The sequence below is a fragment of the Seriola lalandi genome, unplaced genomic scaffold (genome assembly GCF_002814215.2).
Source record: "Seriola lalandi dorsalis isolate HSWRI2012SDOR001 ecotype SW California unplaced genomic scaffold, Sedor1 jcf7180002054581, whole genome shotgun sequence".
NCBI classification, from domain to species: domain Eukaryota; kingdom Metazoa; phylum Chordata; class Actinopteri; order Carangiformes; family Carangidae; genus Seriola; species Seriola lalandi.
Genome location: NW_019525134.1, coordinates 4,219,738 through 4,246,848, shown reverse-complemented (window position 1 = coordinate 4,246,848; position 27,111 = coordinate 4,219,738). Strand labels below are relative to the sequence as shown.

Sequence of the window (27,111 nt, the reverse complement as noted above, 5' to 3'; positions counted from 1 at the left end):
ATCGCCATATATCATTTCAGTGCCCTGGAAAAAAAATTGCACCACTTCAATAAAGCTTAATCTCATTTAAGAGTAACTGTTGTGATAGAGATTACAGATAAGAGAAAAAAAATTCTGAGTTTGTCTTTCCTGAGTGTATCCTTTCCCTTTGTGTCACCTTTTAATTTATCTGCCTTATCTCCTATTTGTGAGCTAATATCCGCCTTACTGCTAACAGAGACAAAGAGGAGAGGCTATGACCCAGCCTCGCCTTGTTTGCACTTCCCCAGCTCTCACAGTCTGATTCAGTTCTTGATGGATTGGTGGAAAATGCATGGCAACTTGCAGGAGATGCAGGAAGATATATTTGGAAGTTGTAAATGGCCTTTCTGTCAGTATAGTTGTCACTGAATAGATACTGTCCACAGACAGCAACTATTACATTTTAGGCTTTTAGCTGACTTAGCTCATACAGAGTGATTCACAAAAAAGGAAAAAGCACTGTCTGGTTCTTAAAGACAGTTTGACAGGTCATGTGGACGGCGATAGACACATAGTTGGCTCTTACAGAGACTCAGCCTGCACCTTTTTGGATTAGTCTCTCAACTTCACCCATTTACAAGGGGACAATCTTCTTAATATCCCAATATTGATCCTAATAATTAACAGATGTTTTGCTGAGATTTGCTTTCACTCTGGACAATGCAACACTGTGCCTCCCCTGAGCCGCAAATCAAGAAACTGAATGAGAATGTGTCCGTCCACATGAATGATGTGGCCATATATCATGCTGCTGTAGAGCCCCAACGTGATGTAAAGTAGAAATCGAGCTTCTGTAAATGAATTTTATATAAATGTATCAGTGGTGAGAATGGTGAAACATTTAAAACTGCAAACACAGATCCGTACTTTATGGTGTCTACAGATTTCAGATTAAATTATTCTGCTTTCTAGAAAAATCATATGCATGGATACAAATGGGTGGTGAGGTAAGTTTAGGGGCGAGACATCTGTCAAAGGGAGAGGGCAGCGAGTAGTGAATAGGTGGCATTGTACAACAGAGCCTTGGAGAAGATAACTTCGTCATGAAGGTAGTTCTCACCCTGTGGAGAGGGAACAATGGCCTCTATTGATAGACTTTATTTATAGTCGCAGGAATGAAAGTCTATGAGAAAAGGATAAAAAAACTTTAAACCAAGTAAGCTGAATTAAAAGGCTGTTGACCGGTTCTAATAGATGTTAGATCATTTTCCTTTCCCACTGAATAAGATCTTTATCTAGGACTGTGAATGAAAATTATATAACCCTTAAGAAAAAGTTGATGAGTGAACTGAGGAGGAAGTGGTGGGCTGGTGGATGAAGGCTGAGGAGACAGTACTGTTTCTGTCAAATATTATATATGAAATTGCATAAAGGACTATTACATTTGTGCAAACTGTAAACTCCCACACCGCTGTGTACACAGTCACTGATTTTGGCATTATTACCCAAAGTCTAATGAGAGTGAAATGCATGGATCTTTATGAATGTTAAACAAAAACTGAGATGCAATAAGCCACATCTGCTGTAGCTGCAGCTGACAGGCATTAAACACTTAGATTTATCATTTGGAGGAATTGAAATTAAGGTTTCCTGGCTGAAAGCAAGTTTACAGCACCTTTCAAACAAATTGTGTTTCTGACAAATGTAGGTTCAATATACTCTCTCCTTTTCTCTCTGTTTTTGGTCTCCACCAACTCTGTCTTGCTCTTTAGCAGCTTAATCCTCCACTATGCTCACCAACTAGTTGTTAACACTGTCTATCTGCCATTGGTGTTAGACAGATAATGTACAGTTGATTCATAAGAGCTTTCTCACTGAAAACAATGGGATGAATGTTGGGACTGAGTCAGAACGGTTATGCTGCATAACTGTGAATCAATGAGCTGAGGGGAAGTGCAGAGCTGGGTGATAAACTTCTCATCACTATGAGCGACCTCTTTCACATTATACATAGACTTTGTTGACAAACAAACATCAATTAGTCCAGCTTTAAAACATCCAAACTACACAAATCAGATGTTGCTCCTGAGATGAGGCACCCAACTGTTACCAAAGGTGATAGTAAAACATGCAACTCAAGCATGAATTAGAGTAAATGTCTGGAGGCAATAACTTTGAAAGAAAATAAACATCAGGCAACAAATACACGTAACCTTGAACAGCTGGGAAATATATTTGTTAGCTGAACTTTGCCGAACAGCTGATGGTGAACAAACTAGTGTGGCTACATAATGTAACATCAGAGCTTTTCCTCCCTCTGACTGTCAAGGACGTTGAATGCAGATGCAACTTCATCTATAAAAGACAAGCTTGGGCTGCTGCCATTCTCAACTAAGCATCTAATTTTCCTGATATGGTACTTAGTACCTCAGGGCCTAACCTGTAACATGGCATATCAGCTTTCTGACTGCTCCCAGGAGGGGCTGCATGGTGAGGAAGTGGACTGCCATGAGCCCACAGAGGGCCAACAGAGCTCCTGGATCCAGGCACGCTTCCAGCCCCCAGCACGCACACCAGCCCATCTTCCTACCCCCGGGGCATTCTCACTGATGGCTTAGACTGGCTTTTCACTGTGCCATGATGCTTTCATTAAGCTAGTTTATTCCCTGTTTTCCACTGCTGGGCATCTCTCCCATCTGCATTCTCTCACAGCAATCGGCCAAGCTGCCGAGGCTCTGGGAGACATGGAGGCTGTGTTTCAGTGAGTATGCACAGTGCTTTTACTACAAATCCCGCTTTCTCCATCATCCATCTCAGTGGCTCTGTGGTTAGGTTGTCTGCCACAAAACTAGTGGGCTGTGGCTTGGTAAGACTCGTCTATCCTTTTTTTATGCTTCAAGCTCAACTTTGGAAAGGCAGGTCAAGGCTGTGCTGTACAGAGCGGGATCACTGCAGCAGTGCAGAAAAGTTGCCAATGAGTGAATAATTGTCCTTTTGTAATTACCAGCATTGTTACTATCAAATTCTCCCCTCACAAGGACTTTGCGTAATCCAAAACAAGTTATGTAATCAGTCTTAATTGAGCATTGGGAAAATGAAACCCACACATTTAGCTCAAGCAACTCAGATACATAAACAGAGCAATGAAAATAAAATTTATAGAGGCAACAGCTCATGGCAAACAACTGGGTGCAGAGATAGCTGCAGAGTCAGTTGCACTGGGTGCAGGATTGGTAGATGCTGGTTTTGGAGCAGCATTGTCCTTAGCTTCTGTGTCCAGCTCATTTGTGTGTTGCAGTATTTGTAAAAGGTTTAGTTCTGTTGATTGTTTTATTTTTCGCTTATGCTCTATCGATCACCACAGCCTCTCTCACTTGTTACAGTCTAATTACATCTAATGTCTGTAATTAGACTGTAGTAATGTCGGTTTGATTTGTGGTTGTCATGGTGGTTGCACCTCTGGGGGCAGCACGCCCATCTCTGAGATGCTTTTACGCTCATTACAGACACTTGATAACATCATGGTAATTGACACAACAGGTTGTATATATTATTTTGTATCATAATAAAAGATATTAGTTTTGACAGATGGATGATGGTGAGCTACGTAGACTATTTAACTGGAGTTACATTCAGGTAACTTCCTACTGCTTTGTCTCATTACTGAGTAGGAGTATTTGTGTGCAGTGTTTACGCTGATTCATTCACTTAGAGAGAAGAAGGTTTGCAGTGGATATTGCTTTGCTAGATGGGTGTTTCTGAAAAGGGGAAGATTACAGCTTCCTTGGCTACAAAACTCAGCTACATTCAACAACAACAACAACATTTTTATGTCCATTTCCACTGTTTTGACAGTTCTTGCTCTCTACAATATCTGCACACACCCACTACATGATTGTTAAAGTTGATTAAAATAGACTATTGTTAGGGCTAACTAACACATGTGGTGAAGGTTAGAAAAAGATAGCGTTTACAGTTTATAAAAAGTCAAACATCTGTGACAGGACACAAACTCGACCTCCACACTCCACATTGGTAGTGAATGTAAAACATGACTACATGTATGTTATTCCTAGATACACACGGCAACTGATAGGTGACAAATTGAAGTATGATAGTAAGGTGTTGGGCCACCAAAAGTCTCCCGAACAGCTTGAGCTCTACTTGGCATAGATTGTGCAAGTCTGTAGCTCTGCTGGAGGGATGAATGCCATTCTTCCTAACAACCGTCCCTCATGTGGTGTTTTGATGATGGTGGTGGACAGCACTGTCTAACATGTTACCCATTTGGATGACACCTGGTGACTTTAAAGACCATAGCGTGTAATTTACATAATAGGTGTGGAAGATAACAATGGACACAATTGAATAAGAGCAATAATCAGTCGTGTTTTCTTTGGCAGCATCTCACAGAGGGCTGTAATGAATCTACATGATGCATATCGCCGCTAACACCAGTTTCGTTTCTATAACTCGAGTAATTACTTGAGATGTTTTTGACCATAAGGATGCACTGGGCATGGAAAATCTGGCTGTAGCGAGAGACAGAGGTTGTGTACACTGCTCCCCACAAAGCAACAACGCCATAAACATCCTGGCATCTGGCTTATGTTCCCATCATAAGCTATGCTCAAATTCAATTACCAAGTCAACATTCTCTGAGTGATGTTGAAGGGTTCTTGATGGAGTGCTATGTACATAACCCTGATTAGGGATTACGCATAGATGTGATGAATACCGCAAGACCATTGAGAAACACTCCAGCATCATAAATCAAAGCCACAACGATCCTCCAGATTTCAAGCTCTGTTCAGTTCTGGTCATTAGGGAAAAAAAAAAAGGCTCTGCATAAAACACATTTAACAACATGAGAATTAGTGTAATGATAAGAATTATAGTTTGTTGGTGTATGAGGGGATTTTTAAGGCGTTTTTTTTTACTTTTTCAGCAACACACACAAACACAAGCGCTCCATAAAGAATTTATAAAACTGACAAACTCATGCATTAACTTTGTTTTATCTTTTTTTCCACTAAACTATCGGCCCTTAATGGAGATCCATTTAACCACAGAGTAGACTGCAACCATAAATGCCTACACGGTTCATGCAGAGATTTATCCATGATAGAACAAGACACATGCTGCAAGTTTCCTCTTGGAAAATGGCTTATTTTAGATTCAAATGATGCCCAATTTCATTTTCAGTACACAGAGTACCATAATTTAGATGGGTCAAAGTTCAGTTGAATTCAGACCAACCTATCTCCAGTTTATGCCTCCCGTGTATTTTCATGACATTCGAGTCAATTTTTATAGTATAGCCAATATAAACAAATGTATCTGACAATAAAACTTTTAAATTTGGTCCACATCATACAAATTTAGCAACGACATAATTTCTCGCTACAGTCTTGGTTTATATTAGGGAATAAAGCTGCAACTTGGGAAACAGATGACAAATCTTTTGTATTGTGCAGTGGACAGACTATTTTTTTCATCCAGATGGTTTGAAGAGTCTTTAATGATTCTGGAAATACTTTGAGAACAGTGGTAAGTGTTTTTAAACAAACTATGTAGACAGTCTTGTATCCTCTATTTTTAGCCATTCTAGTGGCATGAGTCTATAAAAGACCATGTCAGGTTTGTGGGTCCCGAAGGATGAATCCTAATGACTTTTCCTGTCCACAAGCAGGTCAGAACTTTCAGCTAACCTGAGGCATGTCTCAACATCTACTAGACGGTTTGACACAAGATTTTGTACAGACATTTATTTATGACATTTTGTAGCTTTTGTGAGACTTACATTGAACAACTATTTACTATTAACTATTTACTATATTAACTATTTGCCAGTGATGCCAGTTAATTCAAATAACCTGTTCAGTCAATGATATTTCACTTGTTTGGTGGATACAAGCAATGACGGTGTAATACAATTAAAAAAGCTCAATGCCTTATGGTAACAGTTCAGCTAAGTTTAGGCACAGAAACAATTTGGTTAAGTTTAGGGAACGATTTTGGTTTGGGTTAAAATAAGTACTTTGTTGAGGTTAGAAGAGCTTTGTCAACATGGTTACTATAATAAACACATGGTTAAGTTGTGGAACAGTCGGATAAAAAAGACATTGACTATCGGTTGGAAACAGGAAACAAAGAGTGGTTTCATGTTAGTCCTGTGATTTGTTATGTATATTAATATCCACATTTTGCTATAAAAATAAATTACACAGCCCTTTCCGCAATACAGAGTTTCTGAATTTTGTGTATACATTTTAAGTATAAGGTCTTACAGATCCACGTTTACCGTAGCCTTCTGCCAATTCTGATCCCAGGCTATCTTGTGAGTTGGTCTGTGCATGGCCAATCAGAGCGTTTGTGGATGAATAGTGGGCGGTAACTCATGTGGCTGGGACAGAAAGAGGCCTTGAGATAAGCAGGGGGAAATCAAATCAACATTTTTTTTCTTAACACCATTACAGAAGTGATTGAAACCCACACATAAACAGTACAGATAACTGTTAAAATATGGGACTTTTAGACAGCTGCTAATTATATCTAGACTTGGATCCTCTTAAACTATCACGTTCATGTTTGATTAGCCAATAAGCTGCATTGCTGGATAATATTAAACTGCGCTGCAGCAAACGTTGAGCCAGGATCAACCAGTTTTTTCCCATGACAACTTTTCCTCTGGACTACTTGTTTTATTGGTGCCTCCCTCTATGACAACAGTAATCTTATTGAAATGAATGAAGAGGCTACATTTTTGACGCAGTGCTATTGTCGGTCTGAAGGAGGCTTTACAACATTTGAATAGGACGCTGAGAGCTGCTGCAGCACTAATTCAAGATAGATGTGAATGATGGGGACTGGATGCCTGATGGGGAACTTATATGAGGGCTACCACTGTGTAGCTCATATCAGATTAAATCAGGAATAGTATTAGCATGCAAATTGAAAATAGGGGCAGTATTTCCTTTGGATTAACTGCCACTGCCTGTGACAATGTATAAGTGCTACACTATAGCCCTTATCACACAGCCATATGAAATACTGTAGCTGTATGAGAACATGCCCATGGGCATCCTGAGGAAGGTCTCCACTCGTTTAGTCATAGACCTCATTAAAATGTGTTGTACGTCATTATTTCAAATAGATTCAGGTACAAACGTCACTGTGACAAAGCAGAAATCATCAGGGTGGATTAATGATGTGACGAACACACACACACACAACTCTTAAAGAAATGGGAAAGTTTTATGTCAGTGACACAAATGCAGCTGGCCAAGATGCATGCAAACTGGTGTTGGTTTTTGCTATTTTTATATACAGGCTATAGTTTGTTGCATGTTACTTTATTTGCTATCAAAACAAAAGTGTAAGACAATATCAGAATGTACATCAGAAAATTTGTGCAAAATACTGAAGGTTCAGTAAACGATCGTCACTCCCACTAGATGTCGCACTAAACCACCAGCATCTCAGACCAAAACAAATTCTTCACAGGCCACAGCTCCGTTTTTCCACAACCACGTTTTTCCACAACCACCCCGTTCAGCTAGGGTGTTAGGAGGTCCAGTGAAAGCGGCTGCCATAAGCACAACAACTACTCACAACTGAGTAAAGCTACCCAGCCACAAACGTTAGCCCAGTTTGCTAACATTACGTGACATGCTCCACCTGCAGTGCTAGCAGATAGAGGATCTTTGCTAGCAAAAGCAACATTTACTGAAAAAAAAATCATAATACATGTAACAGCAAGTTAGCCGAAGTTACCACACCTACTGATGCACTAATGATCACACACGAAACATTATGTAGGCTAACCTTCAAGTTAAGTTACTTACCTGAGGAAAAGGTACGAGTGTTTTAGCAGCTAGTAGGAGGTCGTAAAGCCTGACCAGAGACCACTTCTGGCAACAGCTTAAAAAACTTTATGGACATTTCGATCGCGCACTGCCGACCGGGTTTGGGACGGTCGTCCACATGGTCGCTCTGCCTGTGCTTCTGTGTTAACTGTGACTTCGTCTGAATCATTTACCTTATGAGCCTCGGTCAAACAACTTTTCGAAGTTGCAGGAGGCACCTGAACCATTTACTACTACCACTATATGCGTCATGTGTTTAGCCCATTTTTCTCTAAACAAATGTTAGTTGTATATATAATCAACAAAAGCTCAAAGCGTCACAGCGGTTTCAAGTAGCTGTCAGTAGCACATCACACTTACGGTTTTAACTTATAATTTTATTTTTTTTAAATATATTTTTATTGCTCTTAATGCAATGTTCTAAAAGTGTATGTTTTGTGAAAAATAAACATGATTTATACCCACCACTTTTTTTAAAATGGTTACTTTCTTCCCAAAAGTAACAAAGTAAGGCTTTCTGGGAGATCCTAATTTAACCAATGAGCATGCACCCTGTCATTTGTGATAAGTTGCGTGAGTAAGCTGCCTTTGTATTTATTTGTTAGTGTTGGCTGGCTAAATCTATTTCAGATGTTTCATAGTTGCTGTGGTGGTTTGAGTTAGAGTAGTTGATAATTTTGTCGCTAAGGCTGCTAGTTTGCTGGATGGGAGTTGCATGGTGAGCATCTCCATGGTGACATAGCCATTGTCTGAAGTGGTTGTGCATGCCCTATGTTTTCGTTTTTTTTTTTTTGGGGGGGGGCAAGAAAAATGTTTGCACCTGGGCCAATCACAATTGTGTTGTGCTACATTTGGGCGATCCATGTGTGTTGGGGAGGGCCAACAGTTTAAGAGGAGGTACTCACATGCACTAACATGCACGTGTTTCCAGACCAGGTACCAAAACAAAGAAGGGATGAATTAGGATTACATGATTAAAACCTCAACTACACATAAAGCTAACTCGTTGTGTTTGGTGTGGGAGCTCGTGAAATCATCCTTTTCAATTTTGATATGAGATGAGCTCTTAGCGTGGTTGTCATCACTTCTTGACTCTCTGGTCCCTCCATGTCGTCTGACAGGATATCTGTGATAGCACTGAAGTCAGTAAACAAGTATGTGTTGTGATCGCAGAGTATGTAAGCTGTGGTTATGGTTGGCTTGTTGAGCGGTGACATGCTTCCTGCATAGCCATCAAGGTGTAACTCAGTCGACGTCTTATGTATACTGGTTAACCATCTTCCTTTGAACCAGCTCTTTTAAAATAGTATTTACCACTACTGCCGCCTTTAAAAAAAAAAAAAAAAGCTCAATCACTTGGGTTTTAGAGACATTTAAAATTGAGTAATTGAAAACACTTGTCTGTGTGAACGGATGTGGGCACCCCTCCAAAATGTATTCCTGAGATGCCTGGGCTGGAGACAGATCCAGATGGGTCTGAACTGAAACCAGATGGCTGGGTGAAGGGAACATAGCCTAGGTACTACTGCATGCTGCATACAGACGGACTCCTTCTAAGGTGCACAGACTGTGATTTTGCTTGATGTGTGTGTATGTGTGAATATGTGTGTTTCTGAAGTGTTCATGCACACGTGCTAGTGTGTGCTTGGGCGGGGGAATGTAAAGAGAAATTAGACTAATTATCTGAAATCCAGTAGAGGTATATTTTAATTTAAGAACATTTGTTGAGGTATAACAGAAAGTCCATTGCCCCCATAGCTGTCTTAGTTTTGGAAAGAATAATGACAATACTATGACTATACCTACATAAGAACCCATACTGTGCATTAAGCTGAAAGCTTTATAACACTGCATAAAAGCAAGAAAATGCACTGTGTAATTCAGGTGCTTGCATTAAGTACTCCACTGTTCTTGAGCAGACTGTTTTGGCTGAGACCAACACTCTGGCATTTAAACAATGGACTCCACAAACATAAGATGTTCAACTGAGGAGCCATGACATTGGATTTAAAAGGTCTGACACAAAGAATAAATCATTGCAAAAGTTGCAAGTCTCAAAATGTGCTTTTCATATTTCATAGGGCTCTTGAAGTTCACATTCCAGAGGTCACTTCTCAGACACGTTTGTCAAGTACTGTTAAACTTTTAAGTTTCCTTAGATTTTCTGATGATGAAGTCAGAATATATAAAGGTGTCAGTCATTATCTAGCATGGATGTTGCTCAAGCAAACTACAAAGTAAATTCTCTTTATATTGCATTGACATCACCCTGGCTGCTGTTGGAAACAGTAACTGGACACACCTGTGCACCAGAGAATATTAACCACAAAAACCTACCAGACAGCAGGTGTCTCAAAACGCTGACTGCGAAAGCGCCACAGCACGAGTAGATTAGGAGTGATGAAGCTCTGGGAATGATATAGTTGAGTTAGTGTTTCACAGAGCCTTGCGAATGGCTCTGCCCTTTGGGAAATAGTGTGGGTCTGATAAATTAATGCATTTCAAATGTATCTTCAACAGCATGGCTCACGCAAGTAGACAATAATTATTTCCACCATCTTACTTCAAACGCATTCCCATTAAAAATGTTTCCAATCAGATTTAGCTGGTTGCAACAGAAAACAGGAGCAAAGCACGCAGACGACAAGCAGACACAATATCAAACACTGCACTTTTTGGCCTTGTAAAATGTCTTTGGGCTCCTGATCTGGGTAAGCAACATCATTTTAGTTCCTTGAGGAGAACTGAGTTATTTCAGTAGTCTTACAAGGTGCTGGGTCACCAGTGGAGCTGGGAGCTGAGATTCAGTATCTTGCACAAGGACACTTCAGCTGCGTGGATGCTTGTATGTGACATGTTGAAGCCATGGGTGAACTAAGGAGACTCAGCAGGACCAAAAATCAATGAACTTCAAATCAGGAGTTGGATAAGAATCACAAAATAGTGTGTAACCTGGAGGATGTGTAGAACATCTAGATAAAAATACATCATTCAGAAATTCTTTGTGACAGCACTGATGACAGTAAAACACAAGAACATCATTGTGTTCACCGGTCAAGTTTATTCATGTTCATTAATCTGTCAATTTTATTTGTAATCTGGTTTTCATCTATTTATTCAATACATTTATTCCCTTTGCCAGTGAAAGAAACCTCTTTTTCATTCCTTCAGCTGCAGTTGCAAACATAAGCAAGTCCATCAGTGAGCACGTATCTCCAATGTAAGGGGAGGTGAGGGTACAGAGTGCTTCTTTAGAGAGTCGTCCGCTGACTGAGTCGTGTTTGTGCAGCATGTTGCTAGTCGTCGTTTTACGACTGAGCACAAATTACCAACAATTTGCAATTTCTGCTGGTTGCAGCTCTACAAAGTAAATTGTGGCTGTAAAACTGATGGCAGAAATGGTACAAAATTAAATGTAGTGGACAATATTTAGTGAGGATTTTGGAGCATTTTATTTTGAAGCCCCAGTTTAAATTTCAACATGATTCCCCCTGTCCACACATTATGAATACAGTGATTTATTTCATTGTAAATTATTAGGAACCCAGTGCTTTCACACCAGCCTTAACAACCATATAGTTCCTGTACTTGACTAGAAGACAAGCTTGCCCTTATAGTCAGACATGTCCAGCTTCAGCAGTTGGATTCGAAGACAGTAAAGGGTGGAAGAAGTTGTTTCATACTCTCTCTGCAGTTTACATTTTCACAGAATACTTTACATAACATAAGAAATTTTAAAAGTGTTCCACAATCTTCCATCCATATCGTTCACGCAAGATCCTTCCACCATTCCCTCGAATGAAAAAGTGATCTTAGGATTTGTATCCCACTGTGTTATATGTTTCTGCATTTCTTTGATTCTTATTCCCTTTGCAGAGCAGCGAAAATGTGAAAATATTTGTAGCAATTAACTTTTTTTTGTGCAATGTTTTGTTCCTAATGTTTCATGCTGCAGAGCTGCAGTGTGTTTTCATTCCAGCTTCCAGATGTATAGCCCTGCTATGCTGCTCGTATCGGATACACATTCAGGAATGCAGATCCCCTGAGTTTTTTGCGTTATGTTCAAGTCATGCAGACATCTGTTTGAGGAAAAACACCATCCATTCAGATACTACAGAGGAAGAAATGCATTTAACACTCCTAAGAAAATAAGCTGAAACATTCCACCTTCTTTTCTGGTAATGTGCCAATGAGCATTTTCTCTGTCAAAATCCTACTTTTTCTAAGAAGTTTGAGCTCTATAAGGCCACAACAAATTAGAGCTCTATACACAGAGGTGTCTGCTAATTTCAGCCTTTCTGAGTAGTGAATACCACTCACAATAGCGAATGGGCTTAGCTGCTCAGTGTGCCCACAGAAACCAAATCTCAGTCTGGTTGCTCCACTTCTGGTGTTTCAATAGACTTTCATCTAACAATGCAGACTATAACTGTAATTAATTTGGTTTGTGTAAGCGGTTTTGAAAGGTTGTTAACATTTTGTTTTATAATTAATCAAATTTCTCTGCATCCTGAGAGCCTTATAGGTGGATGTGTATCTATTTCAAATTCACTCTTGAGATATAAAAGTGACACGGTCTGTATTTTAGCTGATGTCAGGGTGGGTGCTCAGTCTAATGGACAGATCAGACCCAAGTCATGTTCAAAATATTTCCTCAAAATTCAAGTGTCATTCACACGTGAACACCACAGTCATCTGCTGCCAGAAAGCAAAATGCATTCCCCCCCCCCCCCCACCGAATCAAATGACACACATCAAAACACACAGAAAATACTGAATGACGGTGCAAACACATCACCGTTGACCGGTTTTACATGTGGCAAACTTGGATGTGACTCTGATCCTGCAGGGTGTCTCGCATCCTTTCCACTTCTCAAATTTCACAAATCATGGACCACTCTCCATCCCTCCAATACATCTCAGACACCAGACTGTTTGGAGGTGTTACTTCACAGTAATAGCTCATGTTAAGTCAGTGAAATCTGACAAAGTCCCTCTTGTGGACGCAGGTAGACTTGCACTGCACTGTCCTTCCTTGCAAGTGTTTTTATATAACTCATTATAAAAAGATTCAGTGCAGACATTAGCAATATTTATGATTAATTAGCTTCCACTTGATAAAAGATCAACCCCCCATTTTTACACTAATTTCAAATCTCTTACTCATAATGAGCATCTCATAATCTTATAATTATAGAGGAAGTTGCTGTCAGGCAAACGGCAATAAGCTTAGGGCAAAATTCAACTTAGATGCAAAGTGACGTCTAATCAGAGAATCAGTTCATCCACCTCAATGTAAATGAATGCAAAACTGCAGCCGCCCGTTTTGACTGCATGTTCATTCTCTGCAACAGATTTGTCCTTTCGGTGAACTCTGCCCTCTATGTTGTCTGTTATATTTCTGAAAACAAGGTGAAGCACCTTCTTCTACCTGACAAAGGAATTCATTATCCTTTCCCCCAAGAGGACGCAGAAGTGGTATTCTCAAATGTGCTTGTGGTATGGCTTCGCTCCAACATTGAAGAGTCTGCAGTGATGTGCTAACAAGGATGAGACCGACTTCCAAACTCATGAATAAACTCTCAGTTCATGTCTTCAGTTTCAGCTGAGACGCACCAAACCCCCACCCACTTGAGTTTTAAAAAAAACATAGGGAAGCAATAAATGCAAGAGCAGCAACATATTCATGGAAAGCATGAATATCAGCTCAGCGTCTGACTCAAATCCTACATATTGTTTGCATTGTTGTTTTCTTTAGGCTTTTTAGGAGTGCTGACATATAACCAGTGAGCAAGCATACTTTGACATACTGTTTTCCACACCTAATTTACAAGGAGAGAGCCTTCATTCACACGGACAGACATGTAAGAGTCAACACTATAATGGACAATTACTCCTAATTTTCTAAATATGGTCATGTCTCATTCAAAGAAGAGGAAAAAAAGCACTTAAATGACCTAAAGAGTCCCATCCAAGGACAAACCCGCAAGCAATCAGGTAAATTAGATCACAGAGCGTTCTCTGGTCTCTTTTCAAAAGGTCAGCACTGATCCAACTTAGTCTGAACTGTGCAAATTGTCAAAAATCATTTTTCAAACATGTAACTTATGCCATTCTCAGACGAGGATGTTGATGGTGATTGACCGTGACAGTAGATAATAGCTCATTCATTAGGCTGTTAAATTCATATCATCTTTCCATTACAAAGGCTATCGGTGCAGTTGGCAGGGGCCCATATTTGGATTCCCCAGCAGACATAAGGTGCCAACAGCTTGACATCATGCCCAAGTCCTGACAACGCTCTGGGAGAAATTAGGGTTATAGCTCAATGATTGCCAAAGATAACCAGAGCACAGAAGACAGACGTGAAGAGGTGCTCTCTGCTCTCTGAAACACTACAGGAAAAGAAGAGTGATTGACAGAACATGATACGGTTAGTGAGATAAGAGGAGAAACATTTACAGGTGCTTGAAAGGCACTGTATTTCAGCTAAGGAAGAGGTTTCTGCTGTAAATCTAAATCAAAGAAAGTGTTTTCAGATCACTGTTAAACATTTTCTTTTATTCCATTCTATGATTATCAGGACAATTCGGCTTCATATACTGTCTGATTCTGTCTGTAATGGTTGAGCGTTGCACTGGGTGAAGAGGCGTGAGGCCTCCATGATAAATGATAGCTTAGAGTCCCACACATCATCCTCTGTGCGGCGGCACGTGCAGCTGCAAGTTAGTGGACTCTGAGCCAACATTTTACGGTCTTAGTAAGAGGAGAATGGAGGATTAGATCAGCAGCAATCATTATCCACACTTTATGTCAACAGCACATGTAGTTTATCTCCATGTTAAGTAGATTCCCTAAGCTAAAGCAACAATGGTGTCATCATTGAGCATGGTTCAGGAAAATGCCAGAGTGATAAAAAAGACATGTCATTTGAATGTTCTGGGTTGATATTTGGGCAAAGTCTGGTAAAGCATGCACCACATTTGACTAAAAAACTGGTTGGTTAAAAACCTCAGGTCTATCAGTGTGGTGAAGGGCTTTGCCTTTGTTGATGTTAGGGACAGCAGAAAAATTATTTGGGGTGGGGAGGAGGGCTGAATCTCCTGTTTCCGTTTAGAAAAAACAAAAAACAAGACCTGCCTTGAGGTTATCAGTATTTTTCTTTGAATCCACCTCTTGACTAAGGAAAACCTGCACCACCCTCTCTAAATCTCTCAGAGAGGCAAACTATTATTAATATACTAAAAACAAATGTAAAGGGTGTACTCCTTTTTTCTGCGTAATGGAATGATACTTTTCTCATGAGCCAACAATACACACATCAGAAGAAGTGAAATTGGCAATGGTCAAAAGTTGTGGCAACTTTGATTGTGATGGGGAAAATGAAGCTCTGGATGCCCTATGCCATAGTGATCATCTTTATAATATTTGATTCTAAAAAAATGTTACCTTGGAAAAAAATACATTACTATGAATAAAATGCCCTCTCAAGACTGTTCTCCCTCCAGTCAAAAGAAAAATACAACACCCTTCTACCTTTTCAAACTCCCTCCTTTCCACCTAATTAATTTTGATACTGTCCCTTACCTTTTATTTATGCAAGCATGGTTTCATGTCAGCCTGCCTATACTGTAGGGCAACACAAAAAAAATCTTATTCTATGTAAATCGTTTTGATCACGGAACAACTCATCCATAAACCAATTTATTCCATTTATCAAAGGCACAACCCTTATTTCAAGCCTCGTGACTCATCTGTAGCCTAATACTTGTCAGTCAGGGATCACTTGGTAATCGGATCACAGAAATGATATAGTAATAGAAATGTAGTAGCCTGAGAGAAAGGATGATTTTAAAAAGTCCCTTTAGATAACAATTAGAAATATATAGTGCTCGTATTTAGTTTGTTGGCGTCATTACAGGAAATAATTCCCACAACCTTGACGCTGAGCTGGAAGATCCACAGTGTTGGCTGTTGTTAAATGATTTTATCAATTAGTAGTGGAGAGACCGGGACCACGGTCTTGAATACTGCCTTCTGATTGGTCCAAACGCAGAACTCGTAATGTTCAGCGCTCCCATATAAACCCATGCAGACTTGACATCGGTGCTATCTGTCATGCAAGTCAAAAGGATAGTGAGGAGTCCAATGTAGAGACATTGCTGGCAGCCTACTTGTACTAGCCTACATTTGTTCTGTTTTCGGCGCTGCAGAAGCTTTTGGAGCTTTTATTCCTATGAATTACACACAGAGCAGGAGGCGTCTCTTTCCATTTAGTTGTATCATCTGTGTTGAGAGGACGATGCCTTTGAGGACCGGACTTTTTCTCCTGATGGTGCTGAACGCATCTGCAAATGAACTGGATCAGAACGAGTCTTATTCGCCCAGGAGAGCACGCTTTTCTGCCAATAGCCCTTGTAAGTAACACGCTGCTTCCATCTGCATATCTCAGAGTGTACAGCTTGCTTTTTTTTTTTTTTTTTTTTTTTTTTTTTTACACACCATTATTACAATGCACAGCCTTACCTTTGCTCGCTCCCTGTGTGGAGGTTTTTTTTTCTCACATTTTTTTTCTTTCTTTCTTTCTTTTCTTTTTTTTTGGCCTATGCAGCCCTTTCTGTCTAAACGAGCGCGTTGATTCACGGAGAAGGCTGCGGGATTAACGCTGTGGTTTTTGCCGGTGTCCTGTCGGCAACAGATGAGCATGGAGCTTGGTGCTGACACCTGAGAGTGCAGGCTGTGTCATGCTGACAGTCTCTCATAGCTTTGGCTGCTGCATAGGTCCAACTATTCAGCGTTACAGTGGACTTAAAGGGGGTTTCAGTGCGTAAAACATAAAGCTTCCTGTGTAGCCTGTGTAGTCAGAAAAAGAAGTAGGCTACACCATTGTACCTTTTCTCCAGCATGCCTCAGAAAAAAAAAAAAGCTACACTGTTTGTCACTGGGGCTGTGCCTTTTGGACAAATAAATGCAATCCTATTAGTTGACGTTTATCCATCAAAGAAAAAAGAAAGACCTAAGTCAAAATCCCTTGTAATAACCATCAAGAAATGACACAGCAAAGCAGAAGTCTGTGTGGCTTCATTAAAATTTTGACTTTTCCTTCTTAACACAAAGGTACAGCTCAGTGATAAAAAAAAGGCAGTGGGTAACAGGGATGCTGATTCCCTTCTGCAGGAATTGCTTCATCATCATAAGATTTGCAGCTCACTCTCTGTATTTTGAGAGGAATCTCTGGTCCCTGATGGCAGGCAGACTTTATCTGACTGTGCAGGTCAACATGGGGCCCCAGATTTGAAGTCTGCCAAGTGGGCTTAGGATCCTCTGTGACATTTCTTAATGGTTATTACAAAGGATTTAAGTCAGGCTGCTTGCCATCTCAGTGGATTCTTGGATAAAGAATAAGGGAAGCCCACTATCTGGATACACTGATTTACAGATTATGTCTTACAGCTCTGTCTTGGTGTAAAAATGTCAAGTCGACTGCATGGACTTAGAGCTGTGTCCCATGGCTATGAGTGGTTTTTGAAGGACTGAATGCTGCTGCAGGGGAGCTGTTTCGAAGGCTTTACAAAGATGAAGATCAGGGTTACTAGCCTAATAACTCTTCTGGTCATGTGATGCTCCTGAAATGAATATTTCTGAGTGTGTATTTCATCATGTAGAAGCGCATGGGATCAATTCTGGGTATGTAACTGGATTGTGACATGTGCTTAGTCAATAGTTAAGAATATTGAAGTGGTTTGGAGTCAGAGTCCTCAAATCAGCTTGACAAGTTCGGCTCGCGTACAATAATTGAAGACAGAGTCTGGTGGCACTGTGCATTTGTGCGTGCGTATGTATGTGTGTGTGTGAGTGAGTGTATGTGTGTGTGTGTGTGTGTGTGTGTGTGTGTGTGCCAGCGGTACAAGTGTATGTTTATGTGTGTCTACAGGCATGCCAACAATTTTCAGGAAACTCTTTGGTATTTCTGGTACTGTTCATCCAAGCTCTGCTGAAAAGAACCAAACAGTGGAATATAGGTCCCTGCCAAGAGAAAAGTGCAGTAGTGCCAAATAGTGTCTGAGACTCTCAGAATTGTAAGGTGTCCAATCCCCAGTCAAGTCAATGTTTGCCCCGAGTGACTGTACGTCTTTTGTGAATCACCAAAGTATGAAAATTCTCTTTTGTTCGTCGAATTTTTTTTTTTTAGCTGAAACCCTGGCAACCCTTGTGTAATGAGCTCAGTGAGTGTGCAGTGATTCCCAGTGAACCCACTGTTGGCTCCCCTGCTGATGGTTCATTCTCTGTGCCCACAGCAGATGTGGCACGCTGTCTCAACAGTGCCCTCCAAGTTGGCTGCGGAGCCTTCGCCTGCCTGGAAAACTCAACTTGTGACACAGATGGCATGCATGACATCTGCAAGTCCTTCTTATACAGTGCTGCTAAATTTGACACTCAGGTATACGCTTTAATTCATTTCACAAAGACTACATACAGTATGCCATTTTGTCTGTTTCTAAGTGCACATGAGCTGTGTAGTATTATATGGGTGTAACTGTCAGGGCAAGAATGTGTGAAGCACAAGTTTTTTTTGTTATTTTTTTACAGGGTAAAGCATTTGTGAAGGAGAGCCTTAAATGCATTGCCAATGGCATCACCTCGAAGGCATTCCCCACCATCCGCCGCTGCTCCACCTTCCAAAGAATGATATCTGAGGTCCAAGAGGAGTGTTACAGCAAGCTGGATATCTGCACTGTTGCCCGATCTAATCCAGATGCTATTGGTGAAGTGGCACAGCTGCCAAGTCACTTCCCCAATAGGTGAGCTCCTCCTCCACCATATAGTATATACATACATATACACAAGTCGATTGAGGTTGACAGTCCTACATGTTACATGATTTGTTAAGTAAGAAAATGTCAGTCATTACAGAATTTAAACCCTGTGAAGCTCTTTGACCCCGAGAAACGACTGGAAAATAATCGTGCAGCTCTCCAGTAGTGGACAATAAGAGTGAAACGTATCTGCTGCTAAACTTTAGTGAATGAGAGACACAATGACCTAAAGTGCTGTTCATATTACAAATATACAAATAGATGCACCTTTAGCCCTGTATTACGTAGTGTAACAGATGGCTACATTTGTATTGATTTCCATGTTTTGGTTACCATCTGCTTCATACATTCTTTCATACAATGAAAGAAAATAAAACAGGAATATCAAGTTTGGATGTTTTCGTTCCTATTGTTGTTGTAATACATGCAGGATTGCAGTCTGGGAGTGGATACAGAAGGATAGGAGGGTGGAGCACAAGGCTTAGATGTGACTGGAGCCGGGATGGTCACTCCCATACGGATGACATCAGACCTTACAGCACATGTACAAATACATAGATATACTATATTAAGATCTGAGAATGCCAAAAACCTCCAAAGAAGATCTGTGAAATGAGAAAAAATTGTAAATTTTTGTCCCTTTTGGTTTTGAGCACTTAAAAAAATCATTCTGTGATGCTTTGTGCTGTCCCAGGTTTTATGGTAAGCTGCTTCAAAGCCTGATGGACTGTGATGAGGACACAGTGGACCGCGTTAGGACCAGCATGGTGTCGCGGCTGGGCCCAGAGATGACCATGCTTATTCAGCTGCTGCAGAACAAGCCCTGCCCATCCACTGCTGTGGCTGCAGCTGCCGCCATCCCAACTGGAGTGGAGGGCCGTGGGAGCTGGCGCTGGTCCATGGGTCCCCATATGTACAAGATCCAGCCTAATCTGCGAAACAGAGACCCTGCCAGTCATTTTGGCAAAAAGCGCTCTGCCAGTGACAGCTCCTAACTTCCACTCAGATTCAAAAAAACTCCACACACCCCTCAAAACATCACGAAAGCTCCTCTATTCCCTAGGGGTGATAAAATCCATTCCTCCGCTAGACTGGAAGTTACAGAAATATGCACCTCTAGGGAATGCCGGAACGCCCATAGAGTTGATATCAGAGTTTGATTGTCGTTATATTGTATATCCTACACTATAGGCTTGAGAGAACCCCCCTTCCATCGACTGTTTTCAAACGTGTCCGCTCACAGTTAGTGTTGAACATGTGGCTGTTGCATCTGCGCAACACGGTCCTGTTCATACTCCTCCTCACCTCCTTCAACAGGGATGAATCCTTAAGATGTCTCTTGATGCCAAGCAAGAAAAAAGAAAAGAAAAAAAAGCAGCCATGGTGATTCACACCTCTAGAGCACAAGTCCGTACTTTAAAAGACAAAAACACAATCTCATTATCCTGACATTTGTTCATGAATAGAGATAGTTGGATTATTATTAGTTCATTGATAGGAATGCGAAATTATTGGTAGATGTATCTAATATTTCAGCAATGAGACCAGTCAAATTGTGAGCATGAGATGTGGAAATAAGTTTCATATCTATTTTCTGACACTAACATAACACTTAAATGTACTGTACACTAAGTTATCTGAGACAGCCATAGCAAGCCCTCTAAACGAGAGTGCTCATACGGAGTGAGGTCTGTAGAGGTTTCATGATAACCTTTGAGAGGTTACCTTAAACTGACCAAAAAACTTCAAACTGCCCTGAATGCTATTCATGAAATACCAAAATAGTGTATAGCTATAGTACTTATGATTTTTATTAATTAATTTTATTTTGATTTTTTTTATTTGATTTTTTCTGATGGCAGATGTAGTCATGGTCGTGTGTTTCAAATCACCGTCCTGCACATAAGGATCGTCCAGGTCATGGCCAAGTCTGTCTATCAGAAAAAAAGAAAAAAAAAATCAATTTTGCATATCTTGTATCCAGACACTTGTAATGCTTAAGACTGTTGAGCTCTACAGTATATGTGGGACCATGTTTAGTGGAATCTGTATCCATGTTCTTAACTGAGTGTGAAGCAGTGGTGTATGTGCAGTAGCTGATTAGCACGTTCACCGATGAGACTGAGAGCAGCCATCTTCTTGGACTGATGATCATCATTCTCTGAGGTGAATCACGTGACATACACACTGGCTTCCAGTGTCAAGATTGAAAATGACTATTTAAAAAAAAGCCTTGTTGGAATGATATTTATTTTCCTACTTTATTATTTAATGTTTTTTTTTTAATTTTTATTTTAATGCATTATTGTAGTTTTAATTCGTTTACAGATTTAAAAAGCAGTTCAGTCATGGCTCCTATTTGAACATGAGCTCTATGCCAAAAAAAAAAAAAAAAAAAAAAAAAGAGCTGACACTCTGGTGACTGAATGGGACCCATGTCATGACTCTGTGCTGGCCATAGGGGAACAAGGTTGGTCATTCAGGTCAGGTGATGTACTTTATGGGTGTTACAAGGGACCACAACAAAACTCTAGCTTCATATTGACACACTTTCTGGTTTAAAAAAAAAAATAAGGTTGCCATTTCAGCTGCTAGTTGTGCTCGTTCAAAGCTGGGTTTTGTGCACATTATTGAAGTCTGAGCAGGTGTAGTCACAGTAAAACAAACACTAGCATTAAGTGCGCTCACAGTGATGTTTTTGATGGTTTTGCACTAGTTTAAAGGATAATACAAATTTTCCTTAAGATGGCTGGCTAAATGTAGACAAATTCTAATCGTAGTCAATGTCAGCTATTATCTTCATGCCGTATATTTCTTTTATGTTATTATTTATTGTTTTTGTGTTCCTCTTTTAAAGGCGTCACCTCTGATATTATATAATAGAGAAAGGATGACATGTCTCAAAGGAGACATGTCATGTTGTTTGTGTTGGTTTCAGCTGTAGTTCGTCTTTAAAGCCCTTAAAAAATTGATTAAAGTAAATCTTAGGTGGCAATAAATTTTTACAACTAAATAAGCGACAATAGTTATTATTTAGTATTTCATCAGAACTGTGCGGGTGTGGTTTGATCAGATTTGATTGACACTGTCTGGAAACGTTAGCAACAACATCCCCACTACTGTCATCAGATTATGGTACAAATGTTGCCACATCCAGATTAGTGCATGAAAACATGTGACATCCAATTTCAACTCAAATAACCAAAACGCTGAAAAAAGAAATATGAGGGGAACATCGATATATACACTTAAACTCTATAGAACCAAATTAAAAAAGTCCCAGTAGACTTCGTTCTCTTACATCTACGATCAAGCCAATCTGTGAGAATCGGTAGACTAGCGCAGAGCCACGGTCACTGAGCAGGGTTTTCATGCTGGTGTTTGTTTTATCCATACCTGGTAGACAGGTGCTGGTTTGGTGCCAGTAACTTCGATGAGATAACCGGTGGTTTAAGATTGTTTCTGCAAATTTTTGTGCACATTGAAAAACTCAATATAGAGATTAACTTGGAACCAGGGCTGGGTTCAGTTCACTATGAAGCAATTTGATTGAGAAAATTCCCTTTCTTAAAAATTAAATCTTTGCAAACTGATCATCTTAACTTTTTTTTTTTTTTTTAATTACAAAATTATAAGGATTTTTTTTTTTTTTGCTCCTTTTTTTTTAGCAATTGAACCTGGTCCTGTTTGCAAAAGACAAGTGAATCTATATATTGTTCTGGATTGATAAGAGTGAAGCACAGACCAGAAAAAGAGATGCTTTATTTTTCAGTGTCAATAGCTATGTTAAGAATTCCAAACTATGCAATAATCTCACACACAAAGGATTCACAGCAACACAGAAATTGACCTTTATTTCATTCAGTGCCAGCTGATGCTGTGTGAATAAAGCAGCAGCATGTGTGCTCTCATACTGCACTCACAGTGTGAAGGCATTGCTCCTCTGTATCGCTTTCTGTTTCTGTGGTTTGTGTAAACTGGTGTTTCTTTTGTTCTGTGAACCTGATCATTTCTCTTGTGTCATTTGGTGCAAAAGGACAGCAGTTCTGAAGGAATCACTTGGGAAGTTAAGAGCTATAGTCACACTGTAGTATATCCTAGCTTACTATTTTATGTTAAATATGCACTTTGCATCTTAACCACTATAAAGGGCATTGAAACATTCAGCACATGTGCAACTGAGACATGTTTTATTTACCCAGTGAATGGAAATCAGTTTGAATATTTCGCATCCTGAAGGGTCAGGGCTTCTTCATGTACTATTGATACATATGTCTGTATCTTGGTTGTCCATGGGTAAATCCAAAACCCAACAGCTGCTGCTAAACTGTTACTTCCCTGTATGATGCTGTCCAGATGCCCGTCTACTGTGGCCACTCCGATCTGTCAACACACAGTCAGCTCAGCATCAGTTCGCATTTGCATTTAAGCATTTTAATGTCTATCTCATGTCTTCATATTTATTTTCTATGAACATTCCTTGTGTCAAATATATTTGGCAAGGGCAAATTGACTGTTTCCTCACCAAGTCAAATGTAACGGTAATTTCAGAGAATGTACCTGTACACTGAATGTCTGTTTCGACGAGAACATGCCCGAGTTAGGTGACCCGTGAAGGCTTATTGGGGAAAAACAAAAGCGAGAGAAGTATAAGGCTTTCGATTTCTTTCTGTTTTAGATTTTAATTCAACTATAGGGTGCTTAAGGTGGTACTGGAGTATTGTTAAATTGACCCGTGGTGACTTTTGTGAAACTGTTTCTCCTGTCAATACCAGAGACTAAAGACTCCCACACTCCTGGCACTTCATGGTACTCTTTCCTCTCAAGACTTGAAATAGATTGATAAATGTTGTTGCGCTTAAACAAAATCAAAAAGCTTCAGTGACTAGTAAAGTTTATTTTGTATTCATATATAAGTGACAGTTATTTTACTATCGGATTCAAAAAGTTATCAAGGATTTAAGGAGATTACTGAAGTTGCTGATACAGATGCTATGTAACGCATGATTGACCCTTGTGAATCACTTGCACTTTAGAATATACCCATATACATATATACCCATACTGTGTATATGTTTGGGTTTTTCCTCTGTACTGAAAAGTCATGAAAGATACAAATGCATCAATTGTGTGTCTTTTGCTGATCAGAAATAAAATATTTATCATATCTGGCATATGGTATGAAATATGTTGCTTTGCTCTTCTTTCACTCAGTTGGATCCATCATCATTCACAGATTTACATCAATACTGACCAGTTTAATAAGTAAGTTTTAGTAAAAGTCCTTTCATGCTTCGACATTCCTGTCTATCAGTTGCCCTCAAATATTCAAAGAAGGGTCTCTGATTTCATAACTTGTATAATGGATGGAAGCTGGTGAAAACTGAGTAAAATTTTCCCTTCCACTGCTGGTTAGATAAGTTTAGAGATGCATATATGTTCTGGCTCTATGGTTCACAGCAATGGCAATACAAATACAACCCCCACACCCCCCCACCGCCCCACCCTGACCCCTCAAAATGTTTGGGAAACCACAAAAGACACAAAGATAGATGTAGCAAATTGCCATGATCCGTTGACCGGTTGAGCAAGAAGTGGAGTTTGTTTTTCTAAAACATTTGTGATGGATTTTCTGGATTGCTGATTCCCTTCATCACCACCTCTCCAACCAGACCACACAATCTACAATAAATGTGTCACCCATGACACCACAATAATATCCAGGGCTATTAGCATTTCTAATTTCCTCAGCAACATGAAAAATGGAAACAGAATCAGTCCTCGGGGCCCAAACGCTTGGCACCAGATTTTAAAGAAATGCTTCTATGTCGGTTTCAGCTTCAACTCTCCCGCTGAAGATGCAACTCAAGAAAAAGCAGGAAAGACAGTTAAAATAATTCTAAACAAAGGCCCACTAACTAACCCTGATCAGAAACCCTTAAACCTTTGATTTAGTTATTGATTGTTGATTATTGTTATAGGGGGGGCTCTGACCTCCCCACAATGAAAAAACAAACAACACAATGGATTGGGGCAGGGTATAATTCTTCTTACTTCATCCGTTCACATTATACATATTCATTGGATACATTTATTTTTCATTCATATAAAAATATTGATTTTAGTGTCAGGTGCGAACAACAAGTGTCATGTGTGCTGAAGTTGTTTGTCTGAACCTGCTTAATTTGTGTTCACATAATGTTTCACATACCAAGAACCAGTTTCCATCTGACTCCAGCTCCATTATTTTCCACCATGTCTGACACGTACAGTATCGAAAACCATTTACCTCTGAGGTGGTGATTCAAGTGCAGGCTTCAGCTGCCAGTTTTCCTGTGATGGCAAAAGTTCTCTTTCAAATAGATGTCCTCTGAAATCAACTGGCCCATACCAGATTACCTGGGGTGTCCAGGACCAGACCAGACCAGGAACACAGAGGTCATGACCATGTAGCTCTCAGCTCTGTTCCCATTTGGTCCCTTTATTCTTAGAGTGACAGAGTATACAGTGTATAGACTTCCTTTTTGTCCTAGTGCATGATTTCCCATTTGATAACACTAAGTCTTTTCTTTACAGCCTCCGTTAGACTGTGATTTTATTTCAGAGTGACTAATACTGAATTCAAATCCAAAATTTATTTGAGCTTTCTATTGTAAAAAGGATTGATTTTCAAAGACCAGCCATGTGTGAATAAGTTCTGCACTATTGCATGTGCTGAAACTAACAGTGTATCAAATTCATCCTGGTGAATGATAAAGTAGCTGCTTAAAGGCAAATCATCAGCACATAACACTGCTATGGTTTACCACATCCCTTCAGTACTCTGTATGTGTGACAAATCCTGCAGGACCCACGGAGGAAGATGAAGGACACAGAGAGCACCTCCTGATGAAAATGAACTTTCTTAAACTTGAGCACAAACGAGCTGAAACTGCAAAGTGCCTGTTTGGTTTGAGAGCCTGAGGAAAAGAGGGGGCAGAACGCAAGAGGCTCCATGGACGCTAATCTCAGTCAGAGGGAGATATAATTTCATGCCTATTTAGAGAAGAGTCCTGAAGGGCTTTCTCATCAGCCGCTCTCCAGTCTCATGGATAGGTGATGCAGCAGCTCTGCACACAGATTCTATCATCCCCTTCTTTAAAGAGACATTCACTCTCGACTCATCAATGAATTCAACAAGAGCATGATGGACAGGACGAGACGGTTTTGAATTTCTCCATATGGTCAGTGTAGACATCTGTCTCTCACTGAGTCTTTCTGCCCAGTTACATTGCTGCAGTTATGTGGTGGGCAGCTTTTAAAAGCAATTGGGATGGAATTACTGCTTTCAACACACAGAAACATCTTGTTGCCAGGAAACATTTGAACAGATTTTTGACCCTGCTTATTCACTTTGTTGCCTGTTGCTTGGACTGCTGCCGAGTGTATCACCACCCTGACAATCATAACCAGAGTAATAATGAATAATGACAAAATTAGAATACCATTATGCAGATGCAATTCATACCATCTGCTCGTGCTTTTTTTGTAAAAAATACATTGCTATAGTAGCTTCTGATTCATGCACGTGCATGTCTGTAAAATGCATATGCCTGCAATGCTCACAATGTCACCCACTTACAGTCTGCATGCATTTCTTACAAGCAGACCTATAAAAAGTATGCAGATTTGAACAGCAGGGTGCACAGAGGTGAGGGGTGACGCATGCCCCCTCCTTGGATAAACGCTGAGCCTGTAGTTGATGATCAGAAATGACCATGAAGCTTCTGCCTACAATCTGCAGGCAAGAAAACAAACCCACCATTGTTTGTCATTGTTTTAACCTCTTGATCAAACTCTGAGGGAGGAAAGCAATGTATCCATGGTGCATGCATAGTGTCAGCAATTTGATGGGACAAATGAACAATGCACTGTGGTTAGTGCGGTACGGCAATTGCCTCTCCCCCTCTCCCAGTGTGTTTTATATTCATTATGTCCTTCTCTTTCCCATGAAACTTGTGGCATATTCATCAGCAGTGTGACAAATTAGATGTGCAGTGAAATGGAGTATGACTGAGAGCAGTGGAAGATTAGATCCACTCCAATCTTACCCAGCAATCACTATCCCTTCATTTCTGTGGGGAAATACCCAAGGACGGGAAAGAAAATTAGATCAAATTTTACTGAAGAAAGCGCTGGAGTGGCAGGGGAAAGAGATGAAACAGAGCATTTTCCATTTCTGCCAAAGCATCTTTAGATTTGACTTGGAATTGAATGCAAGGCAGTTTTTGGTTCTGGATATGCTAAATACGTTAAACTACACATTTACTCCGGCTGCACAGCTGACCGGAAAATATAGGTAGATGGATAAATAGTAAGATACATAGGTTCACTGCGTTTTGTCACCATCCACTTTTTTCAATTTGCTCAGCACCATGCTATTTGTGCACCTAATGTCTCCCTTAGCCTATCAGACTGATGGAGCC

General features: G+C 40.1%; 1 protein-coding gene across 1 annotated transcript; it reads left to right on the top strand.

The window, feature by feature from the left end:
• The first annotated feature begins 15,955 nt into the window (after window positions 1–15,955).
• Window positions 15,956–22,647, top strand: stc1 (stanniocalcin 1). The gene is made up of 4 exons (XM_023418390.2): window positions 15,956–16,246; window positions 18,128–18,270; window positions 18,420–18,631; window positions 19,341–22,647. The coding sequence occupies exons 1-4, from the start codon at window positions 16,066–16,068 to the stop codon at window positions 19,639–19,641; spliced, it is 837 nt and encodes a 278-aa protein (XP_023274158.1). The 5' UTR covers window positions 15,956–16,065; the 3' UTR covers window positions 19,642–22,647.
• Window positions 22,648–27,111: the final 4,464 nt, after the last annotated feature.

Bases quoted from the DNA above. Each gene is read 5' to 3' on its own strand.
- stc1 (XM_023418390.2), top strand. From the start codon at position 16,066: ATGAATTACACACAGAGCAGGAGGCGTCTCTTTCCATTTAGTTGTATC. The intron at 16,247-18,127 runs GTAAGTAACACG...CTGTGCCCACAG, and splicing joins CTTTTCTGCCAATAGCCCTT to CAGATGTGGCACGCTGTCTC. The intron at 18,271-18,419 runs GTATACGCTTTA...ATTTTTTTACAG, and splicing joins CTGCTAAATTTGACACTCAG to GGTAAAGCATTTGTGAAGGA.